This window comes from Pelophylax lessonae, assembly GCF_965119305.1.
Source record: "Pelophylax lessonae genome assembly, chromosome: 8".
NCBI classification, from domain to species: Eukaryota; Metazoa; Chordata; class Amphibia; order Anura; family Ranidae; genus Pelophylax; species Pelophylax lessonae.
Window position 1 is genome coordinate 288,455,201 of NC_138775.1, and position 22,147 is coordinate 288,477,347.

The 22,147-nt window shown below is 42.2% G+C and overlaps 1 protein-coding gene across 1 annotated transcript; it reads right to left on the reverse strand.

Annotated features, from left to right (window-relative positions):
* Window positions 1-696: 696 nt before the first annotated feature.
* Window positions 697-22,138, reverse strand: PIF1 (PIF1 5'-to-3' DNA helicase). The gene is made up of 13 exons (XM_082264803.1): window positions 22,051-22,138; window positions 17,935-18,508; window positions 17,252-17,381; window positions 16,493-16,618; window positions 14,902-15,055; window positions 14,705-14,819; window positions 12,674-12,780; window positions 10,237-10,376; window positions 9,978-10,084; window positions 9,189-9,276; window positions 5,502-5,647; window positions 5,215-5,406; window positions 697-812 (listed from the first exon to the last, which is right to left on the reverse strand). Exons 2-13 carry the CDS (start codon window positions 18,502-18,504, stop codon window positions 774-776), a joined length of 1,914 nt encoding a protein of 637 aa, XP_082120929.1. The 5' UTR covers window positions 18,505-18,508; window positions 22,051-22,138; the 3' UTR covers window positions 697-773.
* Between the last annotated feature and the right edge of the window lie 9 nt (window positions 22,139-22,147).

Consider the following 22,147-nt stretch of genomic DNA (forward strand, 5'->3'; position numbering starts at 1 on the left):
AAGTACAGGGATATCCTGGACAAAAACCTTCTCCAGAGTGCTCTGGACCTCAGACTGGGCCGAAGGTTTACCTTCCAACAAGACAATGACCCTAAGCACACAGCTAAAATAACGAAGGAGTGGCTTCACAACAACTCCGTGACTGTTCTTGAATGGCCCAGCCAGAGCTCTGACTTAAACCCAATTGAGCATCTCTGGAGAGACCTAAAAATGGCTGTCCACCAACGTTTACCATCCAACCTGACAGAACTGGAGAGGATCTGCAAGGAGGAATGGCAGAGGATCCCCAAATCCAGGTGTGAAAGACTTGTTGCATCTTTCCCAAAAAGACTCCTGGCTGTATTAGATCAAAAGGGGGCTTCTACTAAATACTGAGCAAAGGGTCTGAATACTTAGGACCATGTGATATTTCAGTTTTTCTTTTTTAATAAATCTGCAACAATGTCAACAATTCTGTGTTTTTCTGTCAGTATGGGGTGCTATGTGTACATTCATGAGGAAGAAGAATGAACTTAAATGATTTTAGCAAATGGCTGCAATATAACAAAGAGTGAAAAATTTAAGGGGGTCTGAATACTTTCCGTACCCACTGTATATAATAATAAAATAGAGGGGGGGACACCATCTAAATTTAGAAAATCCAAAATTCTACTTACTGTAAATAAAAGGCAGACCCTTCAATGCTGTTCTTAAAAAGCTTTATTTAAAAAAATATAAAAAATTGGTTCTGTACACTAATATTTACAGGTAAAGAGACAACCAGCATCAAGACATCAATTTTCCTTGCCCAGCAGGAAATCATCCATACAGCTCTGGAAGGGAAAGAAAAAAATAATAGTCAAATCTTAACGCCAGGGTAACGGAGGATTGTGTAGCATAGAAAGGTATTAAAAGCAGACTTTATAGGAAAAGCTTATTTTCCTCCCCTTCACATTAAGAAACCCCATGTGAAAGAAAATGAACAGAAGAAAGAAAGGACATTATAAAAATAAAACAGCTGGTTTCTGATCAATCCTGTAGGAGGGTGGCAATCTGCAAAATCTATGCTCCACATCCTTCCCTGGAAAGTTTTTTTACTTTAATCTTCTAAAATGCTTATTCTCCCCCCTCCCTCCCCTTTCTAAAATGCTTATTCTCTCCCCCCCCCCCCTCCCCTTTAATTTTGCATTTAAAGGGATTGTAAAGGCTATATATTTAAGAAAAAAAAAAAAAAAAGGATGTTATACACGACTGCTCTGTGCAATGATATTGCACAGACCTCAAAAATGGGAGGGGGGAAAACCAAAAAAAACAACCCTCCTCTGCTCCCACCTTCTGGGCCCCTCTATTAACTGAATGGGGCCTAGGGAAACGTAATTTAAAGGCCTGGTAAGCAAATAGGGGTAGGGGGTAGGGGTGTGGTCTAGTAAACTTAATTTAGCCAGAAATGAATAATGCTGCCCTACCCCCCCCCCCCCCTGTTTAGCCAATTGGGACTGGGCCCAGTACAACAGCCAGCCTGGTTCTACTGCCTTATTAGCAGCCCTGCCCATGAGTGTCCCCTCAGAAAGCCGTGTGTTGAGGGGGGGACTCAGTGTGGACTAACTCTGAAGCTGGGCTGTGTGCTTCCATAGACTCACACCACCACAACCCCTCTCACAGCATTTGATTGACAGCATCAGGAGCCTCTGCCTCCCTTTGTTTTCAGTGTCTCCTGTGAGACCAGGACTGGGGAGCAGCAGTGCTGCAGACGGGACAGTGATGGAGCCAGGTAAGTGGGGAGACTGGGGCGCTTGAACAGGTTTTTTTTTTTTTTTTTAACCTTTTGCAGAGAATTCATTAGGACTGGCTCTATATATACAGTTTTATTGTACAATGTTCCTTTAGATTTACCAAAACCATATAATATGGGAGGTCAAACCTAAATACTATAAAATTTGTATGCAATCAGGCAGGCCCTTGTACTACATAGATGAAGGTATAAATCTAAAGAAATTTGAATAAGGAAAAAAAAAAAAAAAAAAAAAAAAAAAAATTGTATAAAAATGTATAACCAGCTTAAGGTTTTTTAAAAAAAAAAAAAAAATAAAAAAAAAAAACCCATACACCTTGAGTTTAGAACTTTAATGGGGCCATGTATCTCTTGCAGCACTGAAGGCAGTCTGTACTGACCATGCATAAGCAGTGCTAGTTCTAGGACATTGCCGGGCAGTGGTACCCCCCCCCCCCCCCCCCCATGCGTCCGGCCCCCTAATCTACATGCAGGGAGCCGGACGCATGGATTCCAATGGGTTTTTTTTTTTTCTTTTTTTTTTTTAAGCATGCGATTAGAGCCAGAGGCTCTAATAGGCTTTAAAAAAAAAGAAAAAAAAAGAAAAAAAAAAAAGAAGTGGGCTCAGGGCGCAGAGCAATGCACCCCGAGCCCACCAGCCAATCAGGAAGCAGGTCGTGATTCCCTTTCCTGATTGGCTGAAGAGAGAAGCAATTTTACTGGCCATAGGCCAGGAAGAGGGAGGAGATGCACGGCCGGAGGAGGCAAGAATGCTGGCCGTCCTCCTTTCCGCTGGGAGGGGGGGTGGGTGGGTGTATTTGCCTGCTGGGCGGCAGTCCCGCTTGGGGGAGGGGAGGGGGGTGGATTTGCCAAGTTGAGTACAAGTGATTAAGTAGCACACACAGCAATCTGACATACAAGGTTGTACTATTAGAACAGCATAATCCTAAATGGAAGTCTCCCATCTTTGTATCTCCCTATAGTGCTGTACTAAGTGCTGGGAAGCGCTTTAAAATGCCTCATCCTAGCTTTCTGCTCTCACCCTGCAGTGCTCTGTGCTGGCACAGCTGAGTAATGTCCACACCCCCAACTACAAGTATCCTCACAGGCAACGGGCGGGGGGGGGGGGGGGCGTATCTAACCAATTCTGTTACTAAGAGCACTGGGTATAACTCTGGTGCCTTTTGGGCTATGAAGTCCTATTTACACATATTTAACAACTGCTTTAAAGCGGCTGTAATCCTAAAAAAGGAAAAAGCTTCTGTTTCTTTAAGCCTTAAAGTTTAAGGCATGATCTATAACCTAGTGCTTGTGCCTTTTGTCCCTTTCTATGTTGTAAAATACTTGCCCGTTCCAGTGTCCCCCCTTTCCCTTCCCCTGGGGGCACCTGTGCAGCCTCGCTCCTGAGTCCTGCTGCCGTGTCCATTGACACAGCCAGCGGGAGACATGAGCAACCAGCTGGCATGTCAGCCGACTGGCTGAAGACCTGAACAAAGCCGGATTCGGCTCTGATCGGGTCTCTGATGCAAAAACCCCGAAGCGATGTCATAACATCACTTCTATGTACTGAAGCCTTAAGGGCACCAGATTTAAGAAAAATAAATAAAATTAAAAAAAAAAAAAAAAATTGAATATCAATAATAATAATAATAAATAAAAAAAATGACAGCATTCAAACAGCCAAACTTTGCACTTAAAAGCATTTAAGATGCTAAGGAGGGATTTGGGGTCTTTTTAGAACCCCGATCCCCCCATAAAGAGTACCTGTCATTGCCTATTACTGTCACAAGGGATGTTTACATTCTTTGCGACCGCAATAAAAGTGATCCACAAAAAAATAAAAAAAAAATAAAAAAATTGCACCAGCATATGTAAACGGTGTTCAAACCACACAACTGAAGTATCGCCGAGATTGTTAGAGCGAGAGCAATAATTCTAGCACAAGACCTCCTCTAACGCTAAACTGGTAACCATTAAAATGTTTTAAAGTGTCGCCTATGAAGATTAAGTACTGAAGTTTGTCGCCATTCCACGAGTGTATGCAATTTTAAAGTGTGACAGGTTGGGTATCTATTTACTCAGCGTAACATCTTTCACGTTATACAAAACAAAAAAACAAAAAAATTGGGCTAAATTTACGTTTTTTTTTTTTTATGAAACTATTTTCTTCCCCAAAAATTATATTTGAAAGACCGTTGCGCAAATTCCGTATGACATAAAATATTGCAAAGATCACCATTTTATTCTCCTCTGCTTAAAATAATTATATATAAGTTTGGTTGGGGGTTCTGAGTAAATTTTCTAGCAAAAAATACTGATAAACTTGAAAGCAACATATGTCAGAAAAAGGCTTAAGTGGGATACACACTGTAAGAAAATTGTGGGAACGATCGTCCGATTTTCCTCATGGTTTCACAGCAAATTTGAACCGATGAACGAAAAAGGTTGTTTTTTTTTTTGTTGCTGAGCAGTCTCTTTTCTGATTATTCTTGTACAAAAATTGTACACATTAAATGAAAATCATTTGTTTCTTTTCCCAGTGCGAGAAAAAATTTTGGAGTTTGTCCCTTCGAGAATTTTCATACAAAAATTCGGAATCGGCTGTCGAAAGATATATATACACACATATACACACACACACATACATACATGTGAACCCAGCCTTAGGCTATCAACTGGTGATCCAGCCAGTAAGTCTGTTTTTAAAAGAACAAGCTCGCCAGCAGATTGTATGAGGATATATATATATATATATATATATATATATATATATATATATATATATATATATTTTTTTTTTAATTACATAAATAAATATATATATCTTTTTTTTAATTACATAAATAAATATATATATCTTTTTTTTAATTACATAAATATATATATTTTTTAATTACATAAATAAATATATATATTTTTTAATTACATAAATATTTATCTTTTTTTTAATTACATAAATAAATATATATCTTTTTTTTTTAATTAATTACATAAATAAACAAATTATATATCATTCATTTTATAATATATATATATAAATCTTTTTTTTTTTTTTAATTACATAAATATATATATTTATGTAATTAAAAAAAAAGATTTATATATATGTATTATAAAATGAATGATATATAATTTGTTATATATATATATATATATATATTTTTTTTTTTTTTATATTATACACAATACGAAAATCGAGTGAAAATTCTTTGGACGAAAATGTTCGCCAGATTCTCTTATAGTGTGTACGATCCTTTAGGCTCCAAGGGGGTTAAGCAAGGTTGGCGACCTGTCTTTTCTTTTCTGCAGTTAAGAGATACAGCTTGGTCACCTCCCCACCCCCAGCCTGTGATTGGACACAATCCTCCGGTAAGCTGTGATAGTACACAGTACCTGCAGTTCCCCAGAACACAACCTCACTTCATGGGTGCCATCAAACAATAGCGGACCAGATTTCCTCTCACCTGCTGCAGCGCCCTTTCCTTCTTCATCCTGGCGTAGAATTGCAGCACATACGGATTGGCGGTCACAGCCTTGGCATCGAAATCCATCATCCTGAGGCCCTCGAGGCTGCGAGCTCTGGAAAGGGCCACGTACGCCTGACCGCTCTCAAACACGCGTGATAAGGAGATCTCCACACAGTCCAGGGTCATCCCCTGCGGGAAGGCAAACGTCAATTAATAAATTATGGACGCTCCATTACATCACCACCGGCCCGGCACCCCCTTCCCCGATGGGAAATTGGACTCACCTGACTCTTGTGTATAGAGATTGCCCAGGCCAACTTCAGTGGTAACTGCTGGCGGCTCAGATAGACTCCGCCCTGAGCTTTGATGACCCAGCGCTCCATCTTCATCACCTCTGTGACACCGCAGAGGAAGCGCACCTTGGGAAGGGCTGGAAACCAAAAAAATAAAAAGATGCTTACTTGGGAAATGGGTCTTACCTAAAGTGGTTGTAAACCCGTACGTATACCCAGTGAAGTGACTGGCCTCAGGTGATACACCGATAAAACAAATCCTCCTACATACATTGTACCGGGGAGGGAGGGAGGGAGGGAGGGAGGGAGGGAGGGAGGGAGGGAGGGAGGGAGGGAGGAGGAAGGAAGGAAGGAAGGAAGGAAGGAAGGAAGGAAGGAAGGAAGGAAGGAAGGAAGGAAGGAAGGAAGGAAGGAAGGAAGGAAGGAAGGAAGGAAGGAAGGAAGGAAGGAAGGAAGGAAGGAAGGAAGGAAGGAAGGAAGGAAGGAAGGAAGGAAGGAAGGAAGGAAGGAAGGAAGGAAGGAAGGAAGGAAGGAAGGAAGGAAGGAAGGAAGGAAGGAAGGAAGGAACTCTCTGAGAGCTGATTGGAGGGGGAAGAGACACCCCCCCCCCCTTTACACAGGAACAGAGCTGTACAGAGCTAAGTACATATTATAGAGGGATAGGCTTTGATCATATTTCATGTCTGGGAGATTTACTATCACTTTTATTCTTAAAGAACATTATGCCGTATCAATAGAAGGGTGGGAAGGTCGGCTCCCATGATGCACTGAGCATTCATTGCTCTCCTCCTGCACGATTGTTATGGTCTCGCCCTGTAATACAATAGAGAGGGGCATGACCCTGACATCACCAGCCTTGTAATATAATAGAGAGGGGCATGACCCTGACATCACCAGCCTTGTAATATAATAGAGAGGGGCATGACCCTGACATCACCAGCCTTGTAATATAATAGAGAGGGGCATGACCCTGACATCACCAGCCATGTAATATAATAGAGAGGGGCATGACCCTGACGTCACCAGCCTTGCCTCCATATACCCAGAAGTTGATTTTTCAAGTGGGGGTTTGGTGCACTTCAAGCTAGACTCCAGGAATGACCTTTATTGCAAACTTACACTGGTCCAAGGTAAGTAAAAGGTATGAATATCTCATACATGAGGGGCTGCTGAGGAAGGAGAGTCGCTGTCGTAGCTGCCTAAATCTTTAGGGTTTTGTGCCAAACGACTTCTCATCTGCTTAGGGGCCATGGGGGGGAGGGTTTTGCTCGCTCTGTACTGCTGCCTTTTACAGAATGCCTTGTAACTTTCCAATGAACACAAGACTTTGATTGGACAACGTGATCATGACGACACCACCCCACCAAATCAGAGATTGCCTTTTCCCCCCCCATTTTTGACCTCCTGCTAGTACCATCCATGTCATATTTTGATCAGTCAGTTTATTCATTATATAACCCTTTACCTTACATACAGATGCAGAGACACTTGGATTTTTAGATAGATAGATAGATAGATAGATAGATAGATAGATAGATAGATAGATAGATAGATAGATAGATAGATAGATAGATAGATACCAAGTGTCTCTGCGTCCAGTGTCCGTGGGATTGCGCTACTGCGTATGTGCCCCATGGACAACGGTTGGGGCGCAGAGACCTCGGGCGGGCGGCCGGCCGGCACTGGGTGGGCGTGTACAGGAGCGGATCCCCGCCCACCTTTCAGCATCCTCCTCAGGATTGGCTGGCGTTACGATCACGTGCTCAGCGAGTACGGGTGACATTGCTAGGTGACAGGTGCCATGCCTAGAGTGGGCAGTCACCTGTTTGTGGGTGGGAGGAGATACAGGAGGTTTCCCCCCCACCCGGTGTGCGGAGTTTATATTAGCACCCCCGCCCCCCAGTCCTCTCACACACTTCTCTCCGGTATCGGCGCCATGGCTCTCGCCCAGCAGTCATAGACTTGGTTCCCCACACACGTCAGGTCACCGTCCTACAAGCCAAGGGCCTGAGAGCCAAGGGGAAGGTCGCCACCAATGAGCACTCTGCATTGATTGGGGGCAACGCTGTGGGCACTCTGCAATTGATTGGGGGCAACGCTGTGGGCACTCTGCATTGCCGTCCCCCCCCCCATTGCTCAGTCTAAAGGTTTGTGCTCAGAAATTGTTTTATTTTCTTGGCACAGTAAAAAATTAGAGGGAGCATTGGCGGCCGGTGTTCTGTCAGAAAACCCTACCCCATCAGATTTCCCTACCTACTTCATTTCCGGTGCAGGTTCGTCATGCACCAGCTGTAGCCGCGTCACACGTCTTACTGCGCATGCACAGAATAAGTAGGGAATTTTGATAACATCGTAAGGGCTGAGGCACAAGTCCTACTGCGCATGAGCGGGCGCATGCGCACCAACGGATAGGGCAGTGCCATCTCTTATAACAAACATGCATCCCATCTCCATGGCACACACTGCGCCGATCGGACAATCCTATTCCCTACCCACACGCGCACGCCCACTGTCTCATTGCCGGCACAGTGTGGGGCATGGGGATTGGATTGTCGGGTCGGTGCAGTGTCGGGTCAGCGCAGTGTGTGCCATGGAGATTGGATGGATGTTTGTTATAAGAGATCCCGCTGCCCGACCCGTTGGTGCGCATGCACACTAGGACTTTTGTCTGACCCTTTACGCTGCTATCATAATTCCCTACCTATTCTGCGCATGCCCAATAGGACATGTGACGCAGGTACAAGCTGCTGCATGACGAATCCACAGCTGATCTCAACCGGAAATTACGTAGGTAGGGAAATCTGATGAGGTAGGGAAATCTGATAGAATACCAGGGGAAACTGTTGAAGCGGCGGGTTCGCGCTCGCGTGGACTTACTGCCAAGCGGCAGCGGGCGTTACAACTGGCGGCGGGCGAGCGATGTCACACGAGAGCCGCTCAGTCAGCTCTGCGCATGTCCCCGATGTTGCTAGGGCAACAGGGACGCAGAGCTGACAGAGGCTCTCGCTTAACTGGAACAAGTCTGTTTTTACAAATGTTTGACCACACATGTTCTAGCCCCCGTGCGGCAGTGTGAACCCAGCCTCAGATGAAGTCCTAATTGGTTGCATCGAGTAATTGAACAGCTCATTTTCAAACTAGAAACTTCAAGTGGTTGTAAAAGCAGAAAGTGCATTCTATGGATTAGGATAAAAATCCTTCTGTGTACACCCCCCCCCCCCCCCTCATACTTACCTGAGCCCATCTAGATCCAGCCATGTTGCAGGAGTGTCTTGGCCGTCCAGGACTCTCCCTCATAGGCTGAGACAGCAGCGCTGTGCCATTGGCTCCCGCTGCTGTCAAAAGGCAGTGAGCCAATGAGAAGAGAGAAGGGGTGGGGCCAGGCCGAAGTTCTGTGTTTGAATGAATACACAGAGCTGTGGCTCGGTTCAGATGCCCCCATAGCAGGCTGATTTCTGTAGGGGCACTCAACAGGAGGGAGAGGCCAGGAGCGCCAAAGAGGTTTTTTTTTTTTTTTTAAAAAGCACCGAGATTTTAGTATCCCTTTTAGTTTAAAATGAAGCTAGAAATGTATTCCTCTAGTCAAGGGGTGGGGGAAGGGAGGCTTTATCCAATGTATAATGTGCAACTGATCATCAATTGACTCAATACCCGGCCTCCTTGAATAATCCAACGCACCTTTTCCTGAACCCTCAAAGCCAATCACCACGCCACGAGCCCCGTTCACCAATCCGCGAGCCACATCCAAGTTCTTGGCCAACATCACCTGGGGGGGGGGGGGGGAGAAAAAGAAAGAAATAATTAATTATCTAGGAGAGTGGCTATGCTGCCTTTACAGGTTCTCACTCACTGTATGTACCACCATCCTCATTCACAACACCAACATTTCTACATGCTGCATAAAAGCTTTTTGCAATGCAAAGATCATCAATTTCATAACAGCGCACCCTGCAGGCTATTTGAGAAACAGCAGCACCAGGAAGAGCAGGGCACACATGCGCGGCAGAGTATGCAGGCTCAATGAATCTTGTGAGTGAGTTGTGTCAGCAGAGCACATGACCAGAATATACTTGCTCATACTGGAAATTCGGGGAAATTGTTTCTTTGGTTTGCTCTGTGAGAACACAAAATTATAATGCTGGGGAAAAAAAAAAAAAAAAAATGTATATTTTTTGTAAAATGTGTTTATATATATATATATATATATATATATATATATATATATATATATATATATATATATATATATATATATATACACACACACACACACACACACACACACAATGCAGCTGCCACATCTAATGATTGGCAAGCTGCAATAGGGGGACATTTTTGGTTTTGGGTTTAATACCGCTTTCATTCACCACAGTATGGCTTCCTCCCCTCTGTGTAGCAGACATCATTTATTCAGGATTTGTTGAATACGAGAAGACAAACCCAATATCTGTCTCCATCCGTTCTCACCTGAGCACCTTTCTTCAACTGCAGCCGCTGGCCAACCGGACACTGAGCGTCCATCGTCTTCACAAGCATCGGGTCGCTGTCCAACGCCTCGTACGTGTGCATGTCACCTGTGATGGCGATAAAACCCACGAGAAGACATGCCATAAGTAATGGATGGCCCAGGACAGAGGATCATGAGAAAATTAGAAGAAGGATGCGGATGGAGGAGAGCATCTTAACAAGGAAGCAGAGGATTCTGGGAGCCGTGGATAGACCATACCTGGTAATTGCTGTAGTCGGCGCTCGTTGGTCAGGTCCACGTCATCCTTGTGTGTGCACAGACGTGTGGCCAGGATCCCATCCCGCTCAATTTTATGGTCAGCGGTCAGAAGAAGCTGCCTGGTCACCTCTTCTGTACACCTGGGTGGGAGGGGAGAAGAGATAAAGAACCAAAAATATAATAAAATGTTCTGCCAGTCACAGGGGAAAAAAAAAAAAAAAAAACACACACACACACACACACACACACACACACACACACACACACACTCTATCTATACTGGTATGCACTGGGTAATGTGTTAGGATCTATACTGGTGTGGACTGGGTAAAGTGTTAGGATATATACTGGTATGGGCTGGGTAATATGTTAGGATCTTTACTGGTATGGACTGGGTAATGTGTTAGGATCTATACTGGTATGGATTGGGTAATGTGTTAGGATCTATACTGGTATGGGCTGGGTAATGTGTTAGGATCTATACTGGTATGGACTGGGTAATGTGTTAGGAAGGAAAGGATGCCACATCATTTGATGGAAATTAAAATTATCACCCTACAGAGGGCTGAATTCACAGACACCCCGAAAATCAAAGTGAAAAATGATGCAGCAGGCGAGTCCATTTTACTGAAATTTCATTGCAGGACCTCAGAATGGTCCTCAGTAGTTTGTATGGCCCCCACATGCTTGTATGCATGTCTGACAATGTCAGGGCATGCTCCTAATGAGACGACGGATGGTGTCCTGGGGTATTTCCTCCCAGATATGGACCAGGGCATCACTGAGCTCTGGAACAGACTGAGGTGCAACCTGGCGGTGTCGGATCAAAACATAATGTCCCAGAAGTGTTCTATTGGATTTAGGTCAGGCAAGCGTGGGGGCCGTTCAATGGTATCAATTCCTTCCTCCTCCAGGAACTGGCTGCATACTCTCACCACATGAGGCCGGGCATTGCCAGGAGGAACCCAGGACCCACTGCACCAGCGTAGGGTCTGACAATGGGTCCAAGGATTTCATCCCAATACCTAATGGCAGTCAGGGTGCCATTGTCTAGCCTGTAGAGGTCTGTGCGTCCCTCCATGGATATTCCTCCCCAGACCATCACTGACCCACCACCAAACCAGTCATGCTAAAGATGTTACAGGCAGTGTAACGTTCTCCACGGCTTCTCCAGACCCTTTCCCGTCTGTCACATGTGCTCAGGGTGAACCTTCTCTCATCTGTGAGAAGTACAGGGTGCCAGTGGCTAACCTTCCAATTCTGGTGTGCAATGGCAAATGCCAATTGAGATCCACAGTGCTGGGCAGTGAGCACAGCGCCCACTAGAGGACGTCGGGCCCTCAGGCCATCCTCATGAAGTCTGTTTCTGATTGTTTGGTCAGAGACATTCACACCAGTGTCCTGCTGGAGGTCATTTTGTAGGGCTCTGGCAGTGCTCATCCCGTTCCTCCTTGCACAAAGGAGCAGATACCGGTCCTGCTGATGGGTTAAGGACCTTCTTTGGCCCTTTCCAGCTCTCCTAGAGTAACTGCCTGTCTCCTGGAATCTCCTCCATGCTCTTGAGACTGTGCTGGGAGACACAGAAAACCTTCTGGCAATGGGACGTATTGAAGTGCCATCCTGGAGGAGTTGGACTGCCTGTGCAACCTCTATAGCAGGGATCCTCAAACTACGGCCCTCCAGCTGATGCTGAACTACACGTCCCATGAGACATTGTAAAACTCTGACATTCACAGGCATGATGGGAATTGTAGTTCCTGAACAACTGGAGGGCCATAGATTGAAGACCCCTGCTCTATAGGGTCCAGGCATCACCTCATACTACCAGCAGTGACACTGACCCTAACCAAATGCCAAACTAGTGAAAAACAGTCAGAAAAGAGGAGTGTGTAAATTCCTTCCTGTTTTAGAGGTCTTCTCATTGTTGCCCATCTAGTGCACCTTTTAATTTCATTAACACCAAAGCAGCTGAAACTGATTAATATCCCAGGAGTTGAATTTACTTGATGCTATATTCTGATTAAAAAGACACACACACACACACACACACACACACCTAATACCTTCCAGTGCTACACTTAGTTACATTATTTCCAGCTCTCCTTTTGAACTACAGAGCCGTCTCCCCATTATTGGGATAAAGACAGTGTTGTGTAGTCGTGGTACACTTCCTGTCCAAGGGTGACAACGCTGCTCCTCCATATATACACAGACAGTAAATGAGCGTTGTCACCCTAGGACAGGAAGTGTGTTAGTGGCAGAATCATCAGGTGAAAAAAAAAACTAAATGTTATCCATACAAAGTTTTAGATACACATCAAAAGCATTTGTGAATTAATTGCCGCCCCCCCACCCCCCCTCATTATTATTAGGAGATCTGCTGACTAAATAACCAGAATGGTGTGCTCAGTGCAGACTGTAGGTGTCCATGACTTACCTGCCCAGCCGAATGGCCTGTAGGAGGTTAATAAAAGTTTTATCCGTCTGTCTCCTGACCTCGGTCAGCTCCATAGTCAGATGGATGCAGCGCCTCCAGCTCTTCGCCTGTGAGAAATACAAAGCTGCACAGAGTTAGAAAAGAACTTTGGTGGTGCCCAGGTCTGGCCACTGAGGGCTGATCATTGTCAGAGAAGTTTTACCCGGGGAGGGGGAATTAGTGGGAGAAAAAAAAAAAAAAAAAAAAAAGGATAGAGATTATATATATATATATATATATATATATATATATATATATATATATATATATATATATATATATATATATATATATATATAAATAAATAGATACAGAGAATATGAATGATAAACACAAAAACTTTTCTTTCTCTCATGGTTAGTGTTTGGCTGAAGCCATTTATTATCAATCAACTGTGTTTTACTCTTTTTATATCCAAATGACAACAGAAACTACCCAAATTACCCTGATCAAAAGTTTACACACCCCGGTGATTTTGGCCTGATAACATGCACACAAGTTGACACAAAGGGGTTTGAATGGCTATTAAAGGTAACCATCCTCACCTGTGATCTGTTTGCTTGTAATTATTGTGTGTATAAGGGCTCTTTCACACAGCCTGTCCGGTGGACGGACTCTGTTTATCTCAGCGGGGGATCGATCACCTTAGGATTGGCACCTTAGGGCTGGAAATAAGTTAAGTGTCACTTAACCCACTTCATAAAAAAATAAATGGTGTGTTACATGCTGTTCATACTCAGTCACTATGAAATTTGTTTTTTGCATAAAACCTGGTTGATCCTGCAGCTCTCTACCTCCCCCTTCTGTCCATGTCCCCAATGCAGTTGGGGGATTTTGCAGCTGTGGTGGCAGCTCTGCACATGCTCAGTTTTCAGTGATTCTATGCTGAGCATTTCCTCCCTATCACATCTGAGCAGCCCATGTGACTATAGGAGTCACACATGTGGGAAATACACAGGTGGTAAAATACCAGCCTACCCCCCCCCCCCCTCCCCTCCATGCCCACTAACCAGCTAAACACAATGGAATGGGGGCAAGATATTACATGTAGATTAATGGGGGCTTCATCTCCCTGTTATTCTAAGACACAGGCTGGAGGGGCATGACACAACTTGTGCCTGACATAAATCCGCCCACGCCATGTTATTGACAAATAAATAAAATTAAAATAAAGATTTGATTTCAAATATAGATTTTTTTATGAGAATTTAAAACTATTCCTTGATATCATTTATTTATTTTTATTCTATATTCCAAAGGATGATTTATTTTTGAACATGTGACCAGCAGCAGAGGACTAGAAGCTACTCCTGCTTATGTTTCCCTGCAGACAGGCTGGGAGAGAGCTAGATCATGTGACAGCTGTATATCGATTAGGAAAAAAAGGTACTTAAGAAGAAAAACAAAAAAAATCTATTAAAATAATTACAGCGCCATTATCCACATACAGAGATAGAAGGGACAATGTAAAATTAAACTGTGTGTGCTTAGGATCACTTTAATGGCAGAATCAGCAAGGGAAAAGCAAAAAATGTTTTAATATATATATATATATATATATATATATATATACACACACATACACACACACACACATACACACTATTTTATAGGATGGGGGGAGTCAGCAGGGGAGAGGACAATGTATTACTTTGTATGGCAGTGTACAGGGGATCAGCAAGGCAGAGGACAAGGCTATTAGTCTGTATGGCAGTGTACAGGAGGGGTCAGCAGGGCAGTCGACAAGGTATTAGATTGTATGGCAGTGTACAGGGGGTGGTGGAGGGTTCAGCAGGGCAGAGGACAAGGTATTAGTTTGTATGGCAGTGTACAGGGGTCAGCAGGGGAGTGTACAGTGGGTCAGTAGGGCAGAGGCCAGAGGTCAACTATAATTCTGCCCCCCCGGATCCAGCCACCAAATCCTGGGAATTATTGTTTCTGGGTTCAGATACCCCTTAATAGACACATTTGGAGTCAGAGGACACTTCATACCTGGAAACAAAACTTGGTCTGGCTGGAGGCTTGAGTGACCGGCGGAAGCTGTAGGAAGTCTCCGCAGATAATGAGCTGGATCCCCCCGAAGGGCTCATCCCGGCGGCGTACAGCTCTGTAAGAGACGCAGTCACCCTTCAATATCCCCATCAACTGGTAATTGGGTCTACAAACTCCCAACCCAGGCCAATACATACCGAGCAACGGCCTCCAGCTTGTCAAAAAACTCGCCCTCCACCATGGAGATCTCATCGATGATCAGATGACGGCAACTTATCCAGTGCTGGCGGACTCCGGGCCGCATCGCCAATTCAATACACTGCTCCACGGGAGACTTTCCAGAGCCGATACCTGGAAGATGAAAAAGGGATTTCCAAGAAATTCAGACGAAAGAAGAAATAGAACATCCCAAGACCTCAAATACTAATTATTGGCGTACGGGGCTTCCCCTTCTAAAGGAGACATCCAATCAATGATCTCACCTTTCCACTCAGGCTCCCTCAGGGTCAGCAAGCTGGATGGGCAATGTGATGAGAAATCTAAAAATGTACAGTTGTCACAAGAACAGGAATAGAGGGGAAATTTCTAATTGAAAAACCTGTTCTGCTTACAACAGTCAGTTGTGGGTTAGCAGAGCACTGGACCCAGGGATAGGAACAAAAGGGCCTGAAATCCAAATGACAGAATCGCCTCTCTGTCAGCTGGGGTAACTTTGGGGGTTTCCAAAGGTAAAAAGGATGGGGAGCACCATAAGACTTCTGCAAATCCAGAAAGTCTTTATTGCAGGTTACAAGAGATCATCAAATTAAAACCTAATGACTCAAAAAGCACACAGTAAAAACCTTCTGGGCATCTGCACATGCTTGGGTTTGCCAGCGCACACATGCAAAGGTGGTAACAATGAGGACCGATGTCCTGGTCTGTGCACGCGCCGACTCTTCAGTATGTCTGCAGATGTGCTGCCGGGCTCTGCCAGGTCCTAATGGCAGAGTTTTTGGCTCATCTGCACATGCACCAGACCATCAAAGATGGGAAAGAGTGGGGCCAGCAGTATGGGAAAGGAGTGGGGCCAGCAGTATGGGGAAAGGAGTGGGGCCAGCAGTATGGGGAAAGGAGTGGGGCCAGCACTATGGGAAAAGGAGTGGGGCCAGCACTATGGGAAAAGGAGTGGGGCCAGCACTATGGGAAAAGGAGTGGGGCCAGCACTATGGGGGGAGGAGTGGGGCCAGCACTATGGGGAGGAGTGGGGCCAGCACTATGGGGAGGAGTGGGGCCAGCACTATGGGGAGGAGTGGGGCCAGCACTATGGGGAGGAGTGGGGCCAGCACTATGGGGAGGAGTGGGGCCAGCACTATGGGGAGGAGTGGGGCCAGCACTATGGGGAGGAGTGGGGCCAGCACTATGGGGAGGAGTGGGGCCAGCACTATGGGGAGGAGTGGGGCCAGCACTATGGGGAGGAGTGGGGCCAGCACTATGGGGAGGAGTGGGGCCAGCACTATGGGGAGGAGTGGGGCCAGCACTATGGGGAGGAGTGGGGCCAGCACTATGGGGAGGAGTGGGGCCAGCACTATGGGGAGGAGTGGGGCCAGCACTATGGGTACTGAACTTCTTTAAAGTGCACCTGGCTTGCTATAGAAGGCGCCCGCAGCAGAAGCCTACAGCACTACGAGAAAAGTGATGTTTATGTGCTACATAATTGCACAGAGCAGGTTATCATTATTTATTTTTAATTAAGTTTAATTTCATCTTATTCCTTTGGGCCTGGCATGTAGCTGGATATTTACTAACCTGCAAATGCATGTAATGTGGTGCCACCGATATGACAGGCCGCCACTCCTGTACTCGCTGTGGCGTAAGTGCTTTTTGGAGGAAGAGCGCCGATGATCCTCTTTAGCAGATAAGACTTCCCTGTGCCTGGGAGGGAAACAAAAATACCAACATGGAGAACAGGGACAAAATACTACATACTATACAGGTCAACTGCCAACCCCGAAAACATCATTCCAGTCACAAAAAAAAAAAAAGTGTAGAGTGCAGAGAACTATAAATAAATAAAAATAATAAAAAAGTGTATAGTGCAGAGAGAACTATAAATAATAATAAATAAAAGTGTATAGTGCAGAGAGAACTATAAATAATAATAATAAAAAGTGTATAGTGCAGAGAGAACTATAAATAATAATAAATAAAAGTGTATAGTGCAGAGAGAACTATAAATAAAAAGAATAAAATAATAAAGTGTATAGTGCAGAGAGAACAATAAATAAATAAAAATAATAAAAAAAGTGTATAGTGCAGAGAGAACTATAAATAATAATAAAAAAGTGTATAGTGCAGAGAGAACAATAAATAATAATAAAAAAAAAGTGTATAATGCAGAGAGAACTATAAATAAATAATAAAAAGTGTATAGTGCAGAGAACTATAAATAATAATAAAAAAATAAATAAATAAATAATTAAAAAAAAAAAAAAAAAAAAAATCTAGTGTTCAAGTTTTTCATGATCATATTGGATGACAGGTCCATTTCAGGCGGTTCTGACCAACCTGCACTGCCAGTGAAGAAGACGTTTTTCCCGCTGAGGACGGTGCTGAGAACCATGGACTGTTCAGTGGAGAGATTCATCTTGCGTGGCATGCCGAGCGTGGGCTTCTTGCTGGGACGCAGCTCTGAAATCTGAAAATGTTGGTGCACAGTCACATATAAACCTATGACTTTTTTCCCCGTCCCCCCAATACTGTTTGTTTTTTTCCATTTACAATTACAGTGTAAGATCCATACACACCATTTTACCAGAGACCAGTGCTGCATATAGACAGCAGTAAGTAGTCACCACCAGTAAAGGATGGAATCGGTTCCAAAAGTACCATAAATAGGAGAAAAAAAAAAAAAGAAGAACAAGAAGACCAACTCACTGAGCACTGGTCTCCGGTAAAATGGCGGCCGTTCGGTGCGGATTAGAGTTACCATAACAACGTGTCATGTGGGCAGATACATTATATTGCCAAAAGTATTGGGACGCCTGCCTTTACACAGGCATGAACTTTAATGGCATCCCAGTCTTAGTCCGTAGGGTTCAATATTGAGTTGGCCCACCCTTTGCAGCTATAACAGCTTCAACTCTTCTGGGAAGGCTGTCCACAAGGTTTAGAAATGTGTCTATGGGAATGTTTGACCATTGTTTGAACTGGAGGGCCATAGTATGAAGAACCCTGTATTAGACACTCACCAGACTGTTCTCAGAAGACTCTGTCCTGGCCCGTTTTTTCGCACATCCATTGGCTACATTGGGCCCTCGGTTGCTCAGCCCCTTCGTCTTCACAGGAGTCTCCGTATTGGCTTTGGCCCGCAACTCATTGGCTTGCTCCACATCTTTTTTCTGCACAGGGCTGATGGTCTCAAATGAGCGGGGGAGCCCTGACAACAGCCGCATGCGGTCATTGACCGGCTTCTCCTTCTTTCCGGCTTCGTGTTTGATCATCAGTGTCCTCATGAAGTGCTTCAGCTTGTCCGAGGGGCAGTTGGAGATCAGCAGCTGGACGTTGTCTGGTTGGAGGACGATGGAGCTCTTCCCATCTCGGACGAAGCGGGTGAAGAGTTGGATCTGTTTGAGGATGAAGTTTTGGGGGAGTTTCCCATCGCTCACCTTCAGGCACAGCTCCCGAAACTCGTTACGGCCCAGAGAGGTCAGCGCGTTGCGGATGACTTTCCTCTTGAGCGCCTGGCCGGACCCATTGAGATATTCTATGGTGACGCTGCTCTGGATCTCCGCAGATAAATGGTCGGCCAGGTTCATCATCGTCCTAAAACAGGGAGGGGAAGACAAGGTAGAAAGCATAATAAATATTTGCGATGTCCACCCTGGATCTATCTTCCTGGAGTCCCAGGTGAAGCCAGTCCTTGGATGGGAACTTTGGCTGGAATAAACCACACAGGTATTGTAAATCTGTGGGAGGGGGAGACTAAAACCCCTATTAGGACCTGCCTGGAATCAGAGCTTTGTTACACAGAGTTCCTAAAAGATCCCTTTAGCTATTAAAGAAAAGTTATAGTAGGCCTTTTTTTTTTTTTTTTTTTTTTTTTGCAACTATATTAAATTTGGCCTGTGCTCCCTAAATCTAGGCATTAGTGACAAGCTGCTGCAACAAATACCCAAATATGGTATATGAAACTTTTTTTTTTAATTATTAACAATTGTAAAATATTATTATACCATTTGAATATGTAATAATAATTTCTTATTGGAGTAGTATATTAATAAAAATAAATGATAATACATTTTATTATTATATTATCAAATATAAAAAAAATATTAACAACATTTTGTAATCCAAATCATTATTAGGATTATGAAGAAAAAAATATAATATTTTATTATTTTGTTAAATTATATAATGATATTTTCCAGTTTCTCATAATCATGATTTATAGCAAAAATATATTCTTTGTTAGAATGTGATTTTTTTTTTTTAAATATAAATGTATTGATAATCAAAAAATATTAATACCAAAAACAATGAAATAGTATATATTTTTTTTCTCTTTTTTTAAATCATAAGGATTTAGAAATTTAAAGAAAAAAAAAAAAAAAAAAAAGTGTTAATTGTAATGTAATTATTTTTACACACACCTACACGGGTTGAATTGGATGGACTGTTGTCTTTTTTCAACCTCAACTACTATGTAACTAATTATTATTATTATTATTATTATTATTATTATGTGAATAAAATGTTGATAATAACTATGTTATTATTATTATTATTATTATTATTATTATGTGAATAAAATGTTGATAATAACTGTTATTATTAATAATAATAACATAGTTATTGTTGATAATAACTATGTTATTATTATTAATAATAACAGTTATTATCAACATTTTATTCACATAATAATAATAATAACATAGTTATTATCAACATTTTATTCACATTATGTTATTATTATTATTATTATTATGTGAATAAAATGTTGACAATAACTATGTTATTATTATTGTCAACATTTTATTCACATAATAATAATAATAATAATAATAGTGAATAAAATGTCGATAATAAATTCAAAGTATTAATTAAAATATAATAAAAATGAATAAAACTACAATAGAACTATACCACAATATTTTTATTATAAAATTATGCTGATAAAATATTTTATTACTTTGTTAAAATAATAATAATAATAATAATAATAATAATAATAATAATAAACGCACATACAAGTGTTTTCAGGTGATGTTGGTATGTTTTTTTAGACTTGAACATTTTTATTTTAGCTAATAGAAAGCTAGTTACCAGGAGAAGGAAAGGCAAGAAACTGTACAAAAAAACATGCGGTTTGTTAGACGTTGAAGTCTATAAGTAGCCAAAACAACTATTTTGAGCTTCAAGTGACACAAACACTCAGGTATGAATGGACCCCATTGAATATAACGGGAATCTTCATGTTGGGGGTTTGTGAATTGGGCTTCAAATTGCAGAGCTGTGAATAGGGTCCAACAGACAGGAGATTCCTGGAGAAGTCAGCAAAGAACTACAACACACCTCCCTCTCCTCCCTCCATCCATCTCCTCCCAGAGCAACCATCACTGTCCCTCAGCCAGTCAGCAATTTACTAAAAGAAAGCCAAACTTGGATATAATAAATTCTGATGTTTGGGGTCCCAGGACACATTTCTGTACGACTCCTCAATCTAAGGAAATGCTGCGCCATAATAGGAGATAAATCAATAAAACACAATCCTCTAATGTGAGGCCGCTGTGTGAGTAGAGTGCCCCCCCCCCCCCCATTTCCCTCTTCTCCCCTCTTTTCTTCTTACATCCGTCTTCAATTTCTGTGTCAGATTATTGCAACTAAGGGAATCTTTTATAATAATAACACTATAGATCAGTGATGGGGAACCTTGGCACCCCAGATGTTTTGTAACTACATTTCCCATGATGCTCAACTATACTGCAGAGTCCATGAGCATCATGGAAAATGTAGTTCCAAAACATCTGGGGTGCCAAGGTTCGCCATCACTGATATAGATAGTCTATACAATATAGACAGTTGAGTGATCCTCTGCACTAGGTCAAAGTGAAAATTACAATTGCTGCTACTTAATAAATGATATTATATGAAAAGATGAAATTCATCCAAAGAACACAGTCTTATGGTGTAAATCTCAGTAGCGCAGGAATCTCCTGTGCTACTGAGATTTACACCTAGACTATGTTCTTTGGATGAATTTCATCTTTTCATATAAAGGGAATCTTTGTCATAAGAAATTATGGTAATTTAAAAAGATATATTTAAAAGCAATGTTTTTAAATTTATGGATAGAGCAAAAGAGAATATGAAATCAAAGAAATATTATTATTATTATGGGTCTGTACTCCCCCTTTTGTTTCCTTATTTGCACATATGGACAACGACAACCCAATACATATAATATAAGAAGGGACTCTCACGCTGTCGTGTGTGGGGGGGGGGGGGGGGGGTGGCGAGGCTGCTGCTGGCACTGAAAAGCTTATCCTTAGCGTATGTAGGGAAATTAATAGTATATAGTGTAATGCTGCGTTGCCTCTTTTCTAAACTGCAAGGTGTAGAATCAATAAATATAAGGAAAAAAAACAATATAAAAAAGACACACACACACACCACAACTATTTTTTTTTTTAATATTGTTTTTTTTTCCCTCATATTTATTGATTCTACACCTTGCACCTTAGAAAAGAGGCAGCGCAGCATTACACCATACTACTGACAGCCCAATGAAGTCACATTACTGAACCAGAACAAAACAAAACAGAAAAAAAAAAAAAATTATATAATATATATATATATATATATATATATATATATATATATATATATATATATATATATATATATATATATATATATATATATATAATTTTTTTTTTTTTTTTCTGTTTTGTTTTGTTCTGGTTCAGTAATGTGACTTCATTGGGCTGTCGTTCTTTATATACAAAAAACAAAACAAAAAAAAAGTGTGTGTGTATATATATATATATATATATATATATATATATATATATATATATATATATATATTTTTTTTTAAAACTTATAAAAATTATAAAAAAAATCCTTAAGGATTAATAAAATTATAAGTAAATAAAATAGATTTTTTTAAAATAATAAATAATTTTATAAGTAAAAAAATAATAATAATAATTTACAAAAAAATATCCGAGTTCAGCATGTCTGTGAATAGAGAGTTGCAGGCAGATCCCTTCCATGTCTGCCAGTGCAGAGCTCCCTGTATGAGGACGGTCCCTGCACCTAGGATCCCCCGGTCGCAGTCCTGGTAGCCGGACCCCGGCACTCACCTCCTCCGCTCTCTCCTCGGTGTGATCTCCGCTCCGATCCGGCTTCACCCCTCTCTCTGCACAGCCTGCAAGTTTAAATCTGCCGGCTTGGCTCATC